Here is a 22496-nt window from a genome sequence, read left to right on the forward strand (position 1 = left end):
TTTTTTCTTTATTTTTGGTTCCCCGGACACATCAAGGTGCCGGGGTTTTTTTCAAATAAACATATTTGTTTACATCTTAAATCTAAGACTAAATCTAAACAAAATGTATTATCTCAATTTATCCCTAATCCTAGATGTAATATGAGGGGGGAGGGGGGAAAGACGGCTCGATGCATCACACTCGACTACTTGCCATGTTACATTCAGCACCTTTTCTCCATCGAAACCGGATATAAATCAGATAGGTAGTTGATAATACTGCACAATTGCACGAGAGTGGAAATATACTTACTTACATTGCATCAGTACATGTAGGTACATACGAGGAATTAAACTCAACGAACGCCTCCTTACGGCGTTTTTTAGTACCCCTCTCTATTTTGTCTTCCACAAAAGACAATTTTCTAACGCGACCAGTCCACCGAAACAGGAAATTTAATATACACTTAGCCGGCCAAATGACCATAATGCGTAAATGGCGATTACGACTGTTGAGATTTGCGTAGATATGCGAGAAATTAACCGGATAAATTTACATAGTGTGACCATACATACATACTTACGTGTATCACTTCTTGTTCTGCATAAATATAGTCAAATGAAGCAACCAGCAGCGATATTATTAAGGTATTAATTTATTACACGCGCTAACGGGAGGTGATATCTATTTGAAATTTTTTTTTATAATTAATAAGAAAGTCAACCTGGTTAATCTCGAATATGCTGCTGTGTTTTGATAATTTTATCAGACCAGTCGTGCATTCTGAACGTGACCAGATAAATAGACGCGGCTGTTTTAGGTATACCTTGCCCATATTATGGGCAGAGGTACGAGAATTAATTTTACGTGTGTGTGTGAGCCTTTGTGATAATTAAATCGTAGGTTACGTCATGTTGACCAACAACGCTGGACATCGAACTGTCTGTCTGTATAGTGTTGGATGGAGGAAAATTCACCGTGACTGATTTTCTGGTTCTGGTGTCCGCGAATTATCGTGGCAAGGATGCTTTATAGGTACTTGTATTTAGGAGGAAATGCTGACGAGCGAGGGGGATATTCAGAATGAGACGAATGTGTTCATGCTATGTTAAAGTTGTTGATCGATAGAACAGCTCGTTGGGTAATGAAATGAAATTATATCTGAAGTTTATTGGTCAAATTGAAATTATGTAGAGTAATAAGGCAAATAACAAAACCAATTTAGCTGATTTCGTTAGAAGGTGTTTCGATCATTTTGAGAACCCTTGAATTAGAGAGGAAAAAAGTCGTTTATTTTACAGTAATAATTAAGGCTCATAATGAAGGTACAAATAATCGTACTTAATTAATTTATAATTGCATATTTTCATCGTCGTTATCAAGATATACAACAAATCGAGCATGGCGAAAATTTCAACGTGTTTAAACTGGAGAATGATTTTTGTGCTTTTTTGGACGTTTTGGGATGAAGAAAATCTATCGAGAAGTAAAATTTAAACAACTTTTGTAATTTTTACATGGGGGGGGGGTTTCCTCACGTGGAAAAAATAAATATTTCATTGGGAAACTGAACCTTCCAGCTGATTTCTTTCTTAGCTCATTTGGTTATTTTTTCCCCATAGTTTTAAATTTGCTGGTGTGTAAATTGCAACAGCTCAAAAATGTGACGTGAAAAAGAATTGAAAAAATTCTGCAACTAACGAGTCATTTTTGAAAATAGCTTTATCATGTTGAATTTTTATTAACTTTGGAGTTGCTTCGTGCCAGTAATTTGATCAAGTTTTCAGCCTCATGTCTTTCGATTTCATTCACATTTTGTTCGTTATACCTAATTCCAAACATTGACCATTGAAGGAGAAAAACGTTCAGTGATCCTCAAACTCTTCATTAGAGAAACGAGATAATCAAAGGGAAGGATTGAGAGAGTGAAGAAGGGAGGGAAAGGGGGTAATTTCTTACTCTTAGGGGTGCAAAACTGAAAAATGAATTTTCAATTTCATTTATAGGCTATTTCAGTTTCTTTTTCAATGTTTTCGGTTTCATTTTCCAGTTTTATTGGGTTTCAATTTCAATATAGTTTTAATTTTTCATGCCTGGCTTTTCAATGGTCTCTTTTGCCTTTTTTCAAAATTCACCAAAAATGGAAAAATTAATTTGGGCAGCTGACATTTTTAAACCATGTTCTTTTGAAAAATCACAATCCTGTTCAAATCGCTTGATGTAAGAAAAAACAATTTTTAGACCATTTTAAAGGATCTTTAGCTGGGTAATTCTCAAAAAAAGGTAAAAATCGTGTACATGGCAAATTTCTCAAAGGTTTTAGCATGAAATTTTATATATTTTTTTTTGTTCCATTCAAGGATCATCCCCCACACATTTCACATATGGTATTGAGATTTTTAGCCCCTCCTTTCATTGGTGTACATTTGATTTTATACCCCAAATGTCCTTCGACTTGGCTGTCACACGCCATGTTTTTGAAATTGAATGTTATAAAGTGTCATGGACTTCATTTTTTTGGGGAAAAATTGACACATTCTCATTATCATAGAACACGAAGGTCCATTATTGTGCAAATTGCAATTGGAATAAGTCCATAGGAAGCTCACATTTCACATTTGAAAACTGTCACACACTTTTTGCGCAAATTTTAGAGCAATTTTCAATTATTTTTGGTAGCTTCCCAATCCAACTTTTTTTTTTGGCGAGTGGCTGCACTGGTTCACTGTCCTCATAAAAATGTAACCCCGCAATGTTATTTTCAAACCCTACGCAATTGCTCGTTCTGATCGTACTTGTCTCTGAAAATATGATATTTCGCAAAATCGGTGTCCTTCGGCTTGCCTTTTTATTTACCCTGATGAACCCACCAAAAACGATAATTGAGCAAGGGAAGTTATTCTACATGATAAGTACACATTTATTACGTGTTAAAAATCGAATAATGTCCCGTAGGTAAAGCTAGAAACGAAAAAACGTTGAGATTGTCCTTCGGCTTGTGCAGCGCCCATTTGTCCTTCGACTTGGCCAAATTTCAGACAGCTGTACTTTTATCGCGCTAGTCGACATATTACACGATAATACAAGCAAAATTTGACATTTTCTCCCTCCCCACACCTCACCTATACCAGTGTACCCCTACCAAAAAAATAAGTCCAGATTCGAACTCTGCGGTCTGAAAAACATAAATCGACATATTACTCGATAATATAAGCAAAATTTGACATTTTCTCCCTCCCCACACCTCACCTGTACCCCCACCAAAAAAATAAGTCCAGATTCGAACTCTGCGGTCTGAAAAACATAAATCGACATATTACTCGATAATATAAGCAAAATTTGATATTTTCCCCCTCCCCGCGCCTCACCCTCCACCTCTACATAAAAAATAACTCTAGATTCGAATTCTACGACCTCGAAAACATATGTATCAATCGACATATTACACATCGATGAGGGTCGAATCCTAATTATCGCTGTTTTAGGGGGGCCGGGGTCCACAGTGGGGGGGATTGAATTGAGGCTAACACTAGAAAAGGGATCTGGGACACCTATACAAATGATTCCCACTTGAAATTTTCCAAAAAAAAGATTTTTATTTTTCAAAATTATGCACATCAAAATTGACCTTTTTTTTTGAGAATTAACTACCTACCTACAAATATTTTTTGATTTTCTCTAAATATTTCAAATTGTGGGGTGATGGTGAGGGGAGGGCAGAAACGAACTTTAGTGCCTGCATTTTTGGTTTATACTTATTTAAAAATCTGCTGGATCAATCCAGGTAAAGACTATGTCAGTTGACAAGTGAATTTTTGCCCAATAAATACAAAAATAGATAGATAAAAACATCATCAACCAAATAATTTATTTTTCCAACTGATATCCCTGAAATTTCACGATAGTGGACGTTTTAAAAACAGCTCAAAAAGTAAACAGCTCAGCAGGTCCTCAGTAAACACTCTATAATCAAAGGTATCAATTTCCAAACCTGATTTTTGGTCCTTCTAGAGTTCTTTGGAATTCTTAGATAAAAACAAAACTGCCCAAAAGTTGGTTGTCTCTGAGCTGACAGGGCTGGTATATAAAATGATCTTAAGTATTCACATTGGTTCAATTTTTTTCCAATACATAAGTATAAGTACATTTTTTTTTTTTTTTAAAGTCACAAATTTGTCATAATATAGGTCCTTACCCGATTTATTTATCATTATCGTTTTTTAATAAAATTTTTAGAACTTACGTGTTTATTGCGAAACGAGCTTCGTATCTTGACCATTTCGTTTGATCGAAAATTTCGCTCGTTGAAAATATTCATCATTTACTTCTCAAAATCAAATTTTGATCAGACGAAGTTAATTTTTTGATGAATTTATGATCGATATCTCAAAATGAGCAGAAAAAAAGTAAATGTAATAATTAAGTTACTGAATCTGAGAAAAAACTGTAGGAGAAAAATTCTGAAGGGGGGGGGGGTGAAATTTTGAGAACCTCGTATGCTCGAGTTAATTTGTTTCTCTTCTTTTACAAAATACAAAATTCCATGTTTGAGACTCCTAAAAATTGCACAGGGAAAACAAAAATTCTCTGTTCATCGCAATTATAGCAAATTTGAGCAGGCTCAAAATAAGCAGAGGGCAAAAAAGGCATTCCTTTCTCCAGAGAGCCAAATTGAGAAGGAAAAGACTTCTACGAAAAGCTCTTCCTCTCAATATTGTCTAAATCTGTTGAATATGAACCCTGAAAAAAAGAAAAACCAGGGAGTCAAAATGCTTTGAATTTTTCTGCCGTTTTCTGTGTATCATTCTATGTTCTTATTTTCAAAGAACCCATCCGAATTGTGAATCGAACAAAAAAAACACCCTAATTTACGTAACCGGTAGTTATTCTATCAATTTCATCACACACTGTACTCGAAATTCCACTTTTAGCTCGATTAAAGAGTCCAACCTGAAACACGGAACCGGACAAACACCGATGACAGGTGCATAATATACACTCGTACAGACACAATACGAGAAAAATAAACCCTTTTGAATAGCTGCAGCGGAAAAAAAGAACCTCGAACATCTACCGCAATGTCCACGACCGAGTTACCAAATCTTTCACATGATCACGACCCAACTACCTGCGATTATCTAGCCGGGCTGATTGCGAGTCGTACCTCTACCTATTCGCCTACTGTACAGAAGGAAGAAGAATACCTCACGTAAAATTAATAACGTGACTTTTCCAAATGATATCCTCGAATAGAGACTTTCAATTAACCAACAAAGACGTATTGTTACAATAACGACCAGCCCAAGCAAAACACAACTCTTCTATAATTCCATTAATCGTTACCCACGTGAGATATTCTCCATTTATAATCGTAGAATACGTATTATATAGTTTAGTTTCCACGTGATTAAAAACACCTCGTCGTCATCGTTGCAACCTGCGTTTAGCGAACAAATAACCTGGTCATTAGGACGTCGTCGTCGTCTCGTATACCTAATCCAAAAAAAAAGCTCCATTTTCGACGATTAAATTACCTAATAGTGACGTAATATTAACAATTGTTCGCGTACGCACGAGGTATGAGTATTGTATGAGGGCCCAGTTCAGCTCATCGTCGGACGTACACCTTTGGTCTTGGTCCAGCATTCAGCTTCCATCATTCGAAGAATCCAGTGCGCGAGTGCGGCGATAATTGATAAAACGATGATTAAAAATTAGCTTATGTAATTGCTCAAGGATGAATACACACCTCGAGCTGCTAATATTATCAACCGTTGCGGTGAAAGTTTAATTATAATCATACCGACGACAACGATGATGGTGATTAAAACAAAAGCCGAGTGTTTCAATGTAAACAAAACAGCCTACTCGTAAAATTCCGCATTCGGTCATTATTTCATTTATAAAATACGTTACGCTTAATTTTCAACCACGTGATAATCGCATCCAAAAAAAAAAAAAAAAAAAAATAGAGCTTCCTTCCACCTTCCAGTCTCGGGTGCAGTATTTCCATCTTGGAGAATAGTACGTCTTTCTTTCTTTCTCTGTCTCTTTGCATTTGCCTTGCCAGTTACCGCGTCGATCAATTACATACTCGAGATACAAAAGGTGAATTTCTCCGTGACAACGTCGAACCGTGAAATACGCACATAACGGACATCACGTCGGATTAAAATTAAATATAGGTATCCATTGTTCAAAGTTCGTCATCACTTACTGATCAAAATGTCCTTATAGATTACTCATCAATGAATTCGAGTCTTTTCAATAATTCTTATCGGTTGTTTGAATTATTGAATGATGAAAAATTAGTATTTTTAATTAATTAATTAAACCGAGCAGCTAGTATAAGATATCAGGGTGAATCACAAAAAAAAAAAAAAATAGTCGAGGTTTTTTATAAAATTCAGTAAAGATTTTGGGGTAGGCCTAGGAGGTCTCCGGCACCACTGTGCTCTTCACTACCTCAGAAAGAGATCTCCCAGAGTAGGATTGTCCAAAAGGATATGATTTCGTATGTGTGAAAGTGGGAACACTTGGCCCCACCTTACATAATGAATAAAGTTGGAGTAATTTTGAATGCTAAGGATGGACATTGGACACATATCATAGGTTTCTTTTATCTTTCGGCTTAGGGTAGTGCTAGAATATACATCCATTGTACTATGTAAATTAAATTTAATAAGTTGAGTTTAGGGAGAATATTTGATAATTTGTTACACTATTAAGGGTAGAGGCACCAAATATGGACCACATTTTTTTGAAGGATTGCCACTTGAAAACTATAGGGGGTAGAAACCTCCACAAAGGTTTAAAATGAAGTTCCATCCTTCCACTAACACTGTACAAAACTTCAGGGGTGAAGGTCAACTTTAAGTATGTTTTTTTTATTGTTGAGTGCTGAGTGTCAAAATGACAGTTCGAAATTTTGGACGCCTAATATGGACCACCTATAAAATTTCAAAATAAACATACTTTCACATTTTTCAAAAGGTCATATTTATTTGTAGAAATTAACAAAAAAACTTATTCTAAGGAGTTCAGGTTAATTTTGAATATTTTTTCCAAATTGTTGAATGACGAGTGTCAAAATGACAGTTCAAAATTTTGGACGCCTAATATGGACCACCTAAAGAATAATTTCGAAATAAACATATTTTTACGTTTCAAAACATCATATTTATTAGTAGAAATGAACAAAAAAAAGTATTTCAAGCATTCCCCTTTTCAGCGGCTGTAAAAAATGAGTAAAAAATTCAATATCAAAGGTGGTCCATATTAGCGCACCCCATAAAAAAAACTTTGCATCAACAATTTCTGTACATACCCTCATTTTTAGTAAAAACTGATCACTCCAGCAGAAACTACATCCTTTTTTGATATTATAAACATCAATGACATTTAGAAAATTACACCACATATATATTTTAATAAAAGTTGAAAAACACACTAAAAAAAATTTCAGTGTCTCAAAACAGTTTTTTGTAAATTTCTCAGCGAGTTTTGACTTTACAGTTGCAATTTTTATCTCATTCGTTTTTTTGGTGAAAAATACATCAGAATACATTTATTCCTGACAGATTGTGCTAATTACCAATGAGAACGGGCGCTGGTCCATATTGCGGACTGGTCCATAATTGGTGCCCTTACCCTTAAGTATAGTTATTTACAAGTACATAATATTAATTAGTTTTAGAGCGTGTGTTGGGGAGGCCCAATTACACACCTTGATGTTGATAGGTATCTCCCTGAATTCTCTCACATTGATTGACCATACCTGGCCCCAGTCAAGCTGGTCCAACCCACATCCAATTTGTGGGATAGTGAGTTTTTTGATTTTTATACTAGTACATTCCCTGGCAAGATTTTGGATGCCAAGGGAGAAGTTCTTATGTTGGTTTGTCGTAGTAGTGAATTTTTGTGATGATGCAGAATATTATGTAGTGACCATGGCACTCTTCCTTCAATTTTATGCTTCCCCCACATAGTGTGGTTGGGTCAGCAACATTTTTCTATCCCCAAAGTGGCAGATGAAGTCCCTCTCTATCCCAGCAGACATTCAGAAAGAGAAATAGGAAAACTCGAAGAGGCATTTCAAAAAAATTGTGTTTTTTTCGCTCCAGCCCCCACCCAACCTATTTTTGGAAAAATGATTCAGTTCCAGTGACACTTGAAATTTTGTGTCAACCTAAGCGATTATCGTCAAAATTCAAGGCCACTTTTAGAGTTCTACTGAGTGATTGAAAATTTGCAAATCGTTTATTTTTGAGTAAAGTCGTATTTTGAAAATTTTTTCCCTCAAATATTGCACATTTATTTTGTCAAAACATTGAAATACTTATATGATATCTGAAACTGTGGACATTTATGTAGAATGCACTAGTATCTACCAATTTTTCAGTCATTTTTGGTAAATTTCAAAAACTTGAAAAAATAACTAAAATTTCGACAGTTTTTTCGGTGTTTTTGAAATTGCAAACACAAATTTACCTAAAAATAAGTGATTTGCAAATTTTGAATCACTCAGTGACTGATATTACATACCATAAAAATGATTTTGAATTTTGACGTCAATGGGGTAGGTTGATTCAAAATCTTAAACACTACTTTTGAAACTGGGCTATTTTTTCCAAAACAGGTTAGGTAGAGACTAGAACAAAAAAACCACAAATTTTATCAACTTTTTCATGAGTAGGTCAAAAAGAGGTCAAAGTAAGACAACTGAATAAATTAAAACTTTTTTTGATGTTTTGAAAATTTAATTTTTTCCAATTTTGATTTTTTTGTGATGAGTTCATTTTTTATTGAGTGAAAAGGGGGTTTCATGAAAAGTTGACCATAATTTCAAGTGATGGTGAAAAAGTAGGTAGTGAAAAAGTGGCAGGTCTTGCTTGAGAAAACATACCCTGAAAACAGAAACAAATTTGATTGAAACAATTTTTAAAATATCATTTTTGAGATGGTTGAAGGTAGGGCACTATAACAGGGGGTATGCTGGTCCGCCATTTTCTTGCAAAAGCGAATTTTCTATAAGTTGAAAACTATGACATTTAGAGAAATTTTACAAGGGAGTTTTGTTTTGTAGAGAATGAAAAAATATGACTAACTGTGTAAAAATCTTGAAATTTCATGCAGTAGAAGGTAGAACTTAAAATTTTGAAAAAATAAAAAAAGTTATAAAATTTTTTTTTTCTATTTTGTTAGATTTTTTAGAATCTACTGCAAGAAATTTTGTAAAATTTCTCTTAATGTTGCAAGAAAATGGCGGACCAGCATACACCCTGTATGTTGTAGTGCCCTAGTGAAGGAACAATTGAGATTTCTTAAGATGAAAAGACAAAAAGACAAATAGACAGAAAGATGAAGAGACAAAGTGATCTGAGGTATATTGACTGAATATTGTATGTTACAAAGTTTCTGAATAAATAGATAAGTAATAAGGTGCACCGGGGCAAGTCAGAATGATTTTTCGCAATTTCAACTTTGACCAGCTGTTACTCCCCTTCTAATGAACCAATATGGATCAAATTTATTATGTAGGTTCCCATAAGGGTTCTTAACCTATGGTAAAAATTTGAGCGCGATTGACACAGTAGTTTTCGCTCAGTGGAATAAAATATAAACTGTCCTGACTTACCCCAATTGGGGGAAGTCAGAACAGGCTAAACTTTGCAGAGGCGTAGATCACAAACCGAGCGTCCTAGAAAAATTGCATGAATTCAAAATTGTAGAGAATTTAATTCTCTTTGAGATCACTCTCATCAGATTTTCACTAGGACGCACGGTTCGTCCGCTATATGCGAAAAACTAAGAAATAGAAAGTCTGTATTTTAGACCAAATTCAAAATAAGTTCAAAACAACAACAAAATACAATTAAACCAAAGACATCTAAAATGAAACTGAATCGCGAAAATTGTTATGCCGTGATGAAGTAGGGGCAGTACCCTCAAGTCACCTTTAGTGGCACTTCGCCAGATATAAACCTCTAGGCGCTAGAGCAAGTTTTCTAACTTACCCCGAATTCCAACTTTCCCCAGTGCACCTTACACATTTTTGTACAATACACCAATGCGCCATGGCGCGAGCGGCATAAGGGCTCTCATTAGTTATTACAATAATAGATTAACATAAAAAGTATAAAAGATCACAGACATAACAGCAGCATAAAATAAATAAAGATCAAAATAAAAAAGTAAAAAAACACCATAGGAGAATAAATAGCGAATTAATAGCCTAATGAGATGCAAAGACAAAAAGACAAAACGGTGAGAAGACAAAAAGATGAAAAGATGAAAAGACAAAAAGACGAAAAGATGAAAAGACGAAAAGACAAAAAGACAAAAAGACAAAAAGACGAAAAGATGAAAAGATGAAAAGACAAAAAGATGAAAAGATGAAAAGACGAAAAGACGAAAAGAAGAAGAGACGAAGAGACGAAGAGATGAAGAGACGAAGAGACAAAAAGACGGAAAGATGGTAAAATGGAAAGACTGATTGTATTAATGAATGAATAAATATAAAAATAAAATAACTTGAATAAAGTTTCAGTATTCAGTTCAGTTCAGTTCCGCAGTATTCAGTTCAGGTTCAGTAAGGGTAAGGGTACCAAATATCAACCTGCCACAAAATTTTTGGAAACCCGCTGTAAAGCCAAATGGTGAGAAATGACAAGCAAAAAACAAAAATTAGAAAGTCAACATTAAATTTTATATTTTGTTTGAAGTGAGCTTGTGAAAATAGATTTTGTGTTAATTTTTATTTGAAGCTGACACTTGAATGAATAATTAGTGCTAATTACTTTTTGGATAATTTCAACAGTGAGTTTTCAAATTTTTGGTCAAAGTTACTTTTATGAAGTGCCCTAAATTCAACCCCCCATTGTTTTGGCAATTTCAAGACTTTGTTTTTTGCTACAGACATGCAAAAGATAAACCAAAATCGTAAGAAATGGGCCCAAGTTTCCGGTAAAATGTTCTAAGATACTTTTATGTTGATATGTTAAGTAATAAATATCTGTTTTAACGTCTTCAGTGCTCATTTTTAAATTTTTAAACGTTTGTTGAGGGGGGGGGGTCTGTATTAGGGTCACTTTTTTTTTTGGTAAGTGACCAATTTTCATAATTTTGTAAAAACGTTCTAAATACTTACTTTATATTTAGGTTTTAAGTAATAAATATTTGTTTTAACGCCTTCAGACTTTGATTTCGGTGTTTTTTTTTTTACTAATTTTTAACACGTTTTTTAGGGCGTCGATATATTTTGGGTCACTTATTTTTTTTGTTGAATTTTTGAACTTTTTTGGAAAATGTAAAAAAAAGATAGTAAATGAAAATGTTGTGTCTTGGGACTTAGGGATGTTGAAGTAGACATGTCAAGCTATCGTTTAAGCCATCACCCTCATTTCCAGCTCAATTTGGCTCCGAGAAATTCAAAAAATAAACCAGGGGGTCGATAATTGATACCTTACCCTTACCTATACTTACATTAGAAAAAATGAATTTTCGCCCTAAAAAATGGTTTTGTCCAAAAAAATGAAAATGATTTTGAGAATAGGTACCATTTTCATAAATCACAAAAAATGCGTAAAACCAATCATGAAATCTTGGGTCTTGGATTCACATCCAATTTCAGCCATATCATCTTGCCCTACCCTAATCATCAACTTATTACGTAGATGATACTCAATTCTCGAAACATCCGCTTATGAAAAGACTCATCTCACTAGAACAATAGCTCTATTCAAGAATAGTCTAATTGTTCCAATATGAAGTCATCATCATCAATAGGTTAGGTACCTTAGTCGATCTTGGTACCTTGCCTACGTAATCTCTTTTGCCATTTCGATCATCGAGATTTCCACGTATTATGTGTAAGGTATCGTACTTTACAGTGTATGAGATTTAACGACCCGTCTGCAGAAATGATAATCAAGCATCACCGTGGAAATTGCGATAGAGATAGGCCTAATGAGTTATTGTTTGAGGTGTAGTGTATACGCGATCGCGATACGTGTTCTTCGTAATATCATTTTCTTGTTATTAGAGAGAGTTATTAATCTACATACGAGTACGAGAGAATAGCTTGCAGAAGATTTTGCCAGCTGATAAAAAGTAGATACTTTATGTGCTGCTATATAATAGTTCAAGTTGAAGGTCGGGTATATGAATAACGGGGTCATTCAGAGGTCGTGGACGATACAGCTGAATGGTGTGATTGATTTGGATTTTTTTTAGCGATCGAACGTTGAGGTGAATGGACACGATGTGATCGATTTTGGAGAAAGAATTTGTTTCAATCTCGAATATCAAATTTACGAACTCAAAATGCCATTTTTCTTTTTGTGTTTTTTTATTTTTTGTTGATGAAAATTTTCCGATTCAATTTTCAGTTTTTAGCAATTTAAAAAAAAATAATTTTGATTTTTTCAATTTTTGGACAATTTATAGACGGAAATAATGAAACTCGCTCAATTTTTCAAAGTCGATCCCCTGAATCGATCCGAAGTCACTTTTGGTCAATATGGAGCTCCCTTGCAAAAATTGGATTTTTTCCGAGCCTCCAGAGGACGTTTTAATCAATGCTTAGCTTTTGCCAGAGGTTCCAGATCGATTCCAAAATGATCTAAATTGATTCGAGGGTTGAATTTAAGGACTAAAAAAAGTCTAGAATAATTTTTTGCACATATTGGGGGCAATTTTGAATTAATCTCGAAGAAGTGGAAATTTAATGGATTACTTTTAGGTATTTTATACCCTGCTTTTTTTTTTTTAAATTCCAGATTTTGTAACAAGGAAGTATCAAATAATTACAATCGCAAGTACCCACATTTCTGTTACAGAAGTCAACGAACTGCATGCTGTGTGCATTGTGAAATTTTCCTTAATTCCATTTCAACTCATTAAGCCTTTCTCAAAACACCATCAAAATTTTACGCGAACCATAAAGACGAAAGAAAAGTTCATAAAATCGTACATTGTGCGGTATTAAGAAAAATGACCACCTTTCGGTATAATTTATCATCATTGCACTTCAAGCACACGTTCAGTCAGAATACGATTACGTAACATTGAAAATCATTAATAAATCATCACGTGTTGTTTTATACCATGCTCTTCAACGTGTACATACTACAATACGAGTGAGCCTACTCTTATACTTATATGACAAATGTACATTATGAGACCGTGCTTTGCATCAGTCATTGTTTTAACATAGTATAGTACCTACACTTTGAGTACCTACACCACACAGAACGCAGCTTCTTATTATGAAATAGCGGACATCTAGGTTAAATACATGTAAAAGGATACAAAATCTTATTACGACAAACAAGCAGTCTGCCAACTAAGTTGTAATTAATTCTACAACTACGCAGGTATATTCCTACGTAGAGTTATTTTTATATTTTAAAAAAAAAGTCTTCGTCTTTTCTCTGGAGGCTTTTCTCTGCTGAGTAGGTATAAATTTCCTAGACAGAAAAGGTTTGATTTCCATATCATCTCCAGTTCTCGTGTCGGATATACTATGTAGAAAAGAAATCATTACGGAAAAGACTCCCACTCAAGGTCGTCGCTTTTACTGAATATCTTCAGTCTTCACTTTCTGCTTCGTAATCCAATTACAATCCTGTACGATTATGAGAAAAAAAACCTACCGCACCGAAAACAGATCTGAGATCATTCGATGGACCGCGAAATCCTCCTTAATCTGCGTATAATAGTCTATATCTATGTACTTGTAGAATTTTAAAGAGTCATTTCTTCCGTTTTTTTTTTTTTTTTTTTTAATCTAGGGTGTGCGAAGTGAATATTCTCATTGTCGAAAAGTCGTTATGGTGCTGTTTACTTATACGTATAGAAGTACCTACTTCAATTTTAGCGTAGTGTCGTCTGCTCAACCGTGAATAATGAATCGAATAATGGTGAATTGAATTAGCCTCTAGAAGTCACCTACGGTTTCGATGTGAAAATCGTTGCGAAGATTTGATGCAATGAATGATGCCATGTTGAATTGGAAACTAAGTTTTGAGAAATTCCTAGAATGCGGAAGGGATACTTATTAGGTTAATTAGTACTGAGTGAAAATAGTAATGAGTAGTTGAGGACGTATAGAAGAATCACATTCGATAAGAAATATACGTTTTTATTTGTGAGAGTTGACATGCCCACCGTCCTTTTGTAATTCTGTAAAAAAGATTTTGAATTTAAGGCATGTTTTGAGTGCACTAGGGGAGGGGGAGTTTCAAGGAAGGGATCGTCTCACAGTCCTGCCAATTCTGTGTAATTTCTTTACTTTTACCCTTATTTTTTATGATTTTTTTCCCCATTTTTTACCTAAACTTGCCAAAATTTCTACCAAACATGTCCAAAAATCTGATTTTTTTGCCAAAGTTATTAGAAAATCCTGATTGTTTTTCAACATTGTACATAAAAGTTCCTCCCTTTTTGGCAAAATTGTGGAAAAGTTCTGTATGATTTGTTAAAAAAATCTTTTAAAATCAAAATTATGAGAAAAGTCGTGTTCTTCTGCTAAAGTTATCTAAAAAGACCATGTTTTTTTGGCAAATATTTCTACAGCCCTGTTCTTTTTTTGCCGAAAATGTCATAATATCGTGCTATTCTTTAAAACCAAAATTATCTATTGATGTCCTAATTTTTTGCAAAATTCGCCCTAAAGAATTGTAATTTTTTGGCTTTTTTTCTCGAGTTGACAAAAAGCCCTGCTTGTTTTGACAACATTTCCAAAAAATTCTGTTCTTTGGCCAAAAGTGTCAGATAATCGTCTTCATTTTCCTTTTTAAAAAAATCTGTCTTTTTGGTCAAATTGTCAAAAAGTTCTGCATGTTTTTTTCAAAATTGCCAATAAATCTTTATTGCCTTTGAATCTGCATTCTTCGTCAAATTCGCTTAAAAATTCTGATTTTTTTGCCAAAACTGCTGAAAATTCATGATTTTTTGCTGAAGTTTCTTCACAGTTCTGCTGTTATAGAAAACATTGCTTGCACAATTTTGATCATTTTTAAAAATCAAAAGTAAAATTGTCTAGAAAAGTCCTGTTACGAGTATTTTGGCAGAATTTTCTAGAAGTTCTGCATTTTTTAAATATAAATCACCAAAAAATCTAAATTTTTCCCCACAATTGTCAAAAATTTTTATTTTTACACTAAATAAAGTAGGTACATACTTATGTCAAACAATCCCCAAAATTGTCATAAAATCCTGCTTTTTGTTTGCCATATAATTGTCTATAAAAAAACCTGCTTTTTGACTAAATTACCTAAAAATCCTACTTTATGTTACTGTGATTACAAAATGCTGCTTTTTTGCAAATATTTCCAAAAAATGTGACTTTTTTCCAAAATTGTTTTAAAAAGTCCTGTTTTTTGACAACATTTTCAGAATTTTTTTTTTCTGAAGAAATTACAAAGCAAGTCTGGCTTTACTAACATTGTCAAAAAATCCCGCTCTTTTTCGGCCACATTATTGGAAAATTTTGCTTTTTGCCAAAACTGAGGAAGAGTTTTTTTTTTTGTTGCTAATTCCCAAGAAGTCCAGTTCTTTGGCCAACAATGTCAAAAAAGGTCTTGTTTTTTGGTAAAATTATTCTAAAATTTTGCTTTTTTGCCAAAATAGTTTCAAAAATCCTGCGTTTATTGTGCCTAAATTTTACAAAAATGGCAACCTCAAGCAAGAAATGTCTAAAAAAGTTCTGTTTTTTTTAGCCAATTATGCCAGCTTTGCTAGCATAATGCTAAGAAAATTGTCAATAGGGTTGAGTCAAAAATATCTTGTTTTTTTGTCAAAATTGACTAGAAATCCTTTTCTTTTTTCGCCAAAATTTCCGAACAAGTTTGACCCCCCCCCCTTCATCCCCACCAAAAAGTTCAGAAATACATATCTTGCTTTTTGTTGAAGTTTCTTCAAAGTCATACGAGATTTTCATCCAAAATTATTGTTAAAAAATCACTTTTTTGACAAAGCCCTTTTTTGGCAAAACTGTCAAAAAAGTATACTTTTGTGGTCAACATTTCAAAAAACCCAGTAATTACCAAGAATTCTCATTTTTGCCAAAATGCTCCCGAATTTGGACTTGCCAGAAATTCAAAGTTCTGGGTTTTCTCTTTTTTTTCATTTTCTTCCAAAATTTCATAGTTCTGATTTATTTCTTTTTTTCTTCTTCTAAAATTCTGAGTTCTTCTTCATTTTTTCTTTGTTATTTTCGACTAGGAGGTGTTTACTGTTGTTCTTCTTGCTCTTATGACCCCTATGGATGCAAGATTCCATTTTGAAAAAAATCAAAATTGTAATCAATGCCCTCAAAATTTTTCCCACTGACTTATTATGAGCAAAATTCTATAGATTTAAAATAATTAGGCTATATGTACTTCTATCATTCTATCATTTATATTATGATTATTACTTATGACATTGCAGAATTCACTGATCCTAACCAAAATTTGTATTCTTTTTTTTGCAGGACATGAGGAAGCCAAGTATCCAGCAACAGAAATGGATACTAGCGGCATTCTCCTTGTTACTATGCGTCGTACAGAGAGCGACAGCAGCTGAAGAAGCATGGAGTAAACCTGAATCAACGGTTTCCAGCCAAGACAACAATGGCTGGATTCCAGTCCAAGGCAAATGCCTGACATGCAGACCTAATCGCGACCTCGATGCTCAAACCACCAACGAACAAATCAACAAGGTGCTCAGTCCTCCAGCACCATTGTCACAATCATCAAATCCACCATATGGCTCAGCTGCCCCACCGTTCGGTTCAGCTGCCCCACCATTCGGTTCAGCCTCGCCACCATTTGGTTCTGCTGCCCCACCATTTGGTTCAGCTGCTCCATTACCACAACAGGGGCCATCATTGCCACCACAGCAGCTTCATCAGCAACATCAACACCAGCAGCAGCAGCAGCATCAACAACACCAGATACCTCAGCAACAACATCATCAGCTCCAGTCAACACCTTATAAACAACCTCGCATATTACCTTTCGGTGGACCTAACTTCCATCAGTTGAATTTACCATTTGGTCACGAGCACAAGTTCCAAATACAGCCAACTAAACTGTTCCCCCAAGAAGGGCAGAAACAGTTTTATCAATTCGAAGGCAATCATTTCCAAAAACAACCGTTCAACTTGCCTCAGCAGCAGTTGATTCAAGCGCCTCAGCAAAGGTTCCCATTCCAGGAACCATACCCGTTCACATTGCCTTTGAAGACCATCGAAGCTACTACTCCAAAAATCTCTTATAATCCAAAAATCAGATTCCCAGATAACGATGGACCATCACCAAAACCTGGTAATAAGATACCACCCCAGAATGTAGATGAAATACAGCTTTTGTACGTACCTGTTGAAACTCTACAGAGGCAAAGACATGTTAAAAATATGAAAGATTTGATCAATCAGCAAAATCAACAATACCAGCAAGTTCCTCAGAATTTCGCACCTCCTGCTTTTAACGTGCAATATCAACCGGCAGCGTTCCCCAAACCAGAAAACAATCTGTATTTCCCTCCTAGCTACGCTCCTCCTAGTAATTTCCTTCAATTGAATGCTCTTCCTGCTCAAAAATTACCCGATAATGTGTACCAGAATATTTCGAAGAATCTGCTACAGCCTTACTTCACCATCAATGGATTGTATTCGCCTCTACCTCCTCCTCAAATCGCTCCACTTCCAACTAAACAATCCGATTTGCAATTCTACAACATCCTGCAACCAGCTTTAATCAACCCTCCTCAAGTACAACTTAAACCCGAACCTTCTGCTGTGCCTCCTCCACCTCCTCCTCCCACTCCTACCCAAATCAATCGCCAGCCGAACAAGTATGACTTCAACAATAATTTCCAAGTGCAGAATTTACAAGGAGGATTCATCCTGTCAAATGGCATCAATGATGTTAAGCCACAACAACCGAGCCAGTCTTTTGAATCGTACCCGGTCACTACTCCTGATATTTTGAAAACCACCGAGTACATCACTGAGAAACCAACAGTGCCTCAGACAGACTTCAATTACAATTATATTACCGGTAGTCCTCAAACCAGCGCATCTCAGAGTCAGAACCAGTACGTACCTCAACAGCAAACTGCTCAGAGTCAACAATACTACAATCAACAGAATCTCATACCCAGGAACGTGACCAAGTCATCATTCACAGTCCCATCTCCTGCACCAGTTCCTGCATCAGCACCTTATGACGAAAGTGAATATCCAGTACCACATCAGCCTCCATTATCATTCTATATGGAGAAATTACACAATACCAAGATCAACGACGTTCTGTACTTGTTGAAAGACTCTAAAACTATCCCAGTTTTGGATACGGTAGAGTCAGAGCCACCTCAGGTGTTTGTTGGACCTACAGAATTGCAACCTCCAAAAGGATATGTTAAATTCGAGTTGCCATATTTGTCTTCTTTGGATTACAACCGTATTGAAAGGATGATCGATAGATTACCATTCTTTGTAGCTCCTCTGAACTTCAAACCTCCTCCAGGGTATTCTAAAATACCATTCCCTGCACCTCATATTGGATCAGTGGTATTATCCAATTCTACAGTGTTGCAAGAGTCATTGAGCAAATACGATCAACAAAAGTATAAACAATCTCAGCAGTCATTCTCATCATCTCCAGAATTATCCACCATTACACCTCAGCTCACTTCGCAGATCAATTCGCTGATTGATGCTCCTCCTCCTTCAGTTGCTTCTGAGATCCTCAAGACCTACGAAGAAAGTACCAAGAAACCGATCTACAAAAACACTTATAGACCAGCTTCATCTTCAACCGAAGCTCCAAAAAGGAACTTGAGCAGGCAACGTAAACCAATCTACAGAGGATATCCAACTACTGAAACTCCTACAACTTACGAAGCTCCCTCAACCACCGAAACACCGAAGGTAGCTCAGAATAACAATGATTATGTGGAATTTGCTGCCAAAGGTAAATTCAATTTTAATTCGGAGCCATCGCAGAACCCTACCTATCAACCTAATCAATTGGTAGATTCGTACCAGTCGCCTCCATCTCCAGATAATACTTACCAACCTCAGACTGCCGATACCTATCAGTCTCCTCAGGTCTCATCCACTTACCAGCCAACTCAGCAAAGCCAATACGATACCAATTTCACTACCTACGCCAGTTACCAGAACAATGTTGTAGATCAAACCCAAAACGAGAACTTGTTTACCAAAAAAATAGCTTCTCAGGTTGACTACAACGGTAATCAGAATTACCCTTTTTATAACTTCGATCTCTCCAGTTCGCAAGCTCCCAGTGAACCAACCACTCAAAATGTCACTCAGGAAGCCGCGAATTATAATTTCAACAACGTCAAACCTCTATCGCAGTACAACCACTTTCTGAAGAAGGAAGATGTCTCACCAGTCAACATAACCGAACCAGCCATTAGCTCGACCAGTGACGCCAGTTACCAATTCTGGAACCAAAATCAATTCTATAAAAATAATCCCAATACATTGGACTATTTCAGTTCCACTGTCAGTAACCATATCGCCGAACCAACTCCATCCCCAACAACGACTACTGAACAACCAACCACATCAAGCAGATTCATCAAAGCCACCACAGAATCATCTGCCAAACCGGTAGAACCCACTTTTACATCAGAACAGCAAAAATTAGAATCTCAAAGCACAGTCGAATCTTCCTCAACGACCACAGCAACTCCGAATCATCGTCTGCGTAATAAACAACGTGTCCCGAATCGTTACCAATCCAAATACACGACTGAGAAACACATCGAAGAAGAAGATCTATCCGCAAAACCAACCTATGACAAAGCACCTGCCCAAGAACTAGACTCGGTCCAACAATCGACCGAAAATAGCGAGTCTTCCACCAGGGTGGAAATAAAACAACGTCGCAGACGTCCGACTAGACCAGCTCAAATTGTCACTGCTGTCACCGAACCATCTTCCAGCACCAGTCGTAGTTTCAGAACCAGAGCTACGAGATACCCGACAGCTCCAGCTTCTTCTACTGAAAGGTATCGTGCCCGAAGACCAACTACCAACGCTGCCACTGAAGAATATACCTCGAATTACGTTCCCTCTGCTCCCGCTTCGAACGAAATAGCCCACGAGAAAAAGCTAGACTTGGAGAAAGACCATAAACCAGATGCGGATAATTACTGGAGCGAGGCTGTTTCAATTCATCAAAGCCAAAGTTACGAAGTACCTCCGAGCAAAGCTTCGAAAAATTTTACCGATGAAGGCCCGACCGATTATTTACCCTGGACTGATGTAGCTCCTAAAAATTCCGGAAATGATGGATCCTTCTACCAGTACAGTACCACCGCTGATTCCAGGGTTTCGGAGAATCCGGAAAATAAAACGCAAGATCCTACTACAGTCGAGTCGTCGCTGAACGAGAAACCGACCAGTGATCAAGTCAGCCCTACTTTTGGCACGGTTAATTACAGCAGTACCGACGAGCACGTGCAGCAGGATGATAAACAGGAGCAGGATATCAAAAGCGATAAATTTTTAACCAAGGATGACAATCAAAAGAAAGCGTACAGTAATCCGCAGGACGAAAAAAAGGTAAGCATTATGTACTGTGATGTTAATTGGAAATTTTTATTAGATGATTGGTGGAATTCAAATATGTAGTGAGATCTGAGCTTATGTTGAATGGGTTTTAAAATCACGATAAATGAACTCTTGAGAGAGAGGGAGGGGGGTGTTGTATAACATATCACGGAATTCTCACATTTTTAACTCGAGTACGAGAGAAAATCGTACCTACCCAGAAGAAAGTGATCAGATCGGATTTGATTAGATTTCATCATTACTGTGTGAGCAAGTTTTATTAAATCTAATATTTGATCTTATCTGATTGAATCAAATTAGATTCGAACGTTTTCTGGATCGAATTTGATCTGAGAAAATCTGATTAGGTCTAGTCAAATCAAAATTTTGATCTTTTTTTACGTAATCATCCGGTCCACAACTTCAAAATTCGCAAATTTTAGGTAAAATCAAAAAATTGGTGCATACGAAAAATCTAGAGACATTTGGGGAATAGGGGACTGGTTTCTGAAGCTCGCAATCTCTCCTCTATTGGCATCTGATATCAAAATTGAATGATATTTAAAAAATACGTAACATTTCCACTGACCGTTCAAATTTTGAGGAAAATTTCAAAAATATTTCCCCTCCCTCTCAGATTTGCTCAGGATCATTCATCATTCATGCTCCAACCTCTCTCATATTTATTTCAATTACCTATTTGGTTGGCGAAATACTCGAATTTTAAGGTAATTTTCAGTGACTTCAAAATTTTGAAACCCATTAACCTTATCAATTGATCGCTATGAGGTTAGAAAAGTTTCCAATTGAGTAACAAAATGTAGGTACAAAAATGACTGAAATACTGATTTTCAAAATTTTGGTAGCATTTTGAACTCCTCCTCTCCCTTTCCATGTCCCTCATGCCCTAATATTACGATTAGAGTGTTTGAAAATAATATTTGAAATTAGGAAAATACACATTTTCAATACTTCGGGGATATTTAACCCCCACTCCATGTATGTTCCGTGACTTTCACCTCCAAAATGCATTACATACTTACGATTGAATTATTTTATTGTGTTTTAAATTTTCACTCTTGATTCTAATTTTCAAAATTTTGGGGCCATTCTAAACCACATTTTCATTTATTCTACTAATTATGTCCCTCATTCTAAAAATGCAATCAGATTGTGTACATAATTAAATTTATGTCCAAATTGAAAAAAAAATGTTTAAAAGAAAAGAAATTCTCATTATAAAATTTTGGAAACGTTTGTTTCCCACTTGTTAGCACTTACTTGAAGTTTTTGGTCAAAAGTTACGTCAATTATACATATTTTTGCTGTTTCCCCAAAGTTTTGAATAACCCTTCTTTTCCTATCGGTTTCAAGACTCAAAATATAATCAAAGTTTTCGCTTAATTTTTCTAATTATGAAAAATTTTTTGAATCAGGCATATTTTCTTGATTTTAAGAAATTTTTAAGCGCATGCTCTTTTGCAACCCCCCTTCCCCTCCTACCATGAGTCCTTATGAGGTTAAAATTATTCTCTAATCAGGATTTAAAAAGCCAATAAAAATGATTGAATTTTTTAAATTTTGACCTTAATTGTGGCCTTAAAAAAATGGAAAAATATTTCAGAATTTATTTTAAGTTCTCTTTGTTTTTCAAATTGCCAAACAGGAACCCAGGTTTTTGCCATTGCTTATAAAATGCTGTTTTTTTAAAAAAAATCAAATTTGCCGAAGTTGAAAAGTGTGTCAATTTTTGGAAAAAATGTCGAAAAAAACGCCAATTTTTGGCAAAATAGTCGAAAAGTGCATGTCCAGTTTTGGCACAAATTGTTAAATTGTCTATTTTTGTCAAAACTACCAAAAAATGGTCGTTTTTGGTAAAATTATCCAAAAGGGTCAATTTTTGACAAAATTGTCAAAAATTCACGTTTTTTGTCGAAATTG

At 35.5% G+C, this 22496-nt stretch overlaps 1 protein-coding gene across 2 annotated transcripts in view; it reads left to right on the forward strand.

The window, feature by feature from the left end:
• Nucleotides 1–22496, forward strand: part of LOC135841607 (putative mediator of RNA polymerase II transcription subunit 26) — a 137129-nt gene that overhangs the window by 110575 nt on the left and 4058 nt on the right. For both annotated transcript variants that reach the window (XM_065358638.1, XM_065358637.1), the window contains one exon: nt 16458–20567. In XM_065358638.1, coding sequence (XP_065214710.1) covers nt 16461–20567 — 4107 coding nt within the window. In that variant the 5' untranslated portion in view covers nt 16458–16460. The remainder of the gene's footprint in view (nt 1–16457; nt 20568–22496) is intronic.

The sequence above is a fragment of the Planococcus citri genome, chromosome 3 (genome assembly GCF_950023065.1).
Source record: "Planococcus citri chromosome 3, ihPlaCitr1.1, whole genome shotgun sequence".
Classification (NCBI taxonomy): domain Eukaryota; kingdom Metazoa; phylum Arthropoda; class Insecta; order Hemiptera; family Pseudococcidae; genus Planococcus; species Planococcus citri.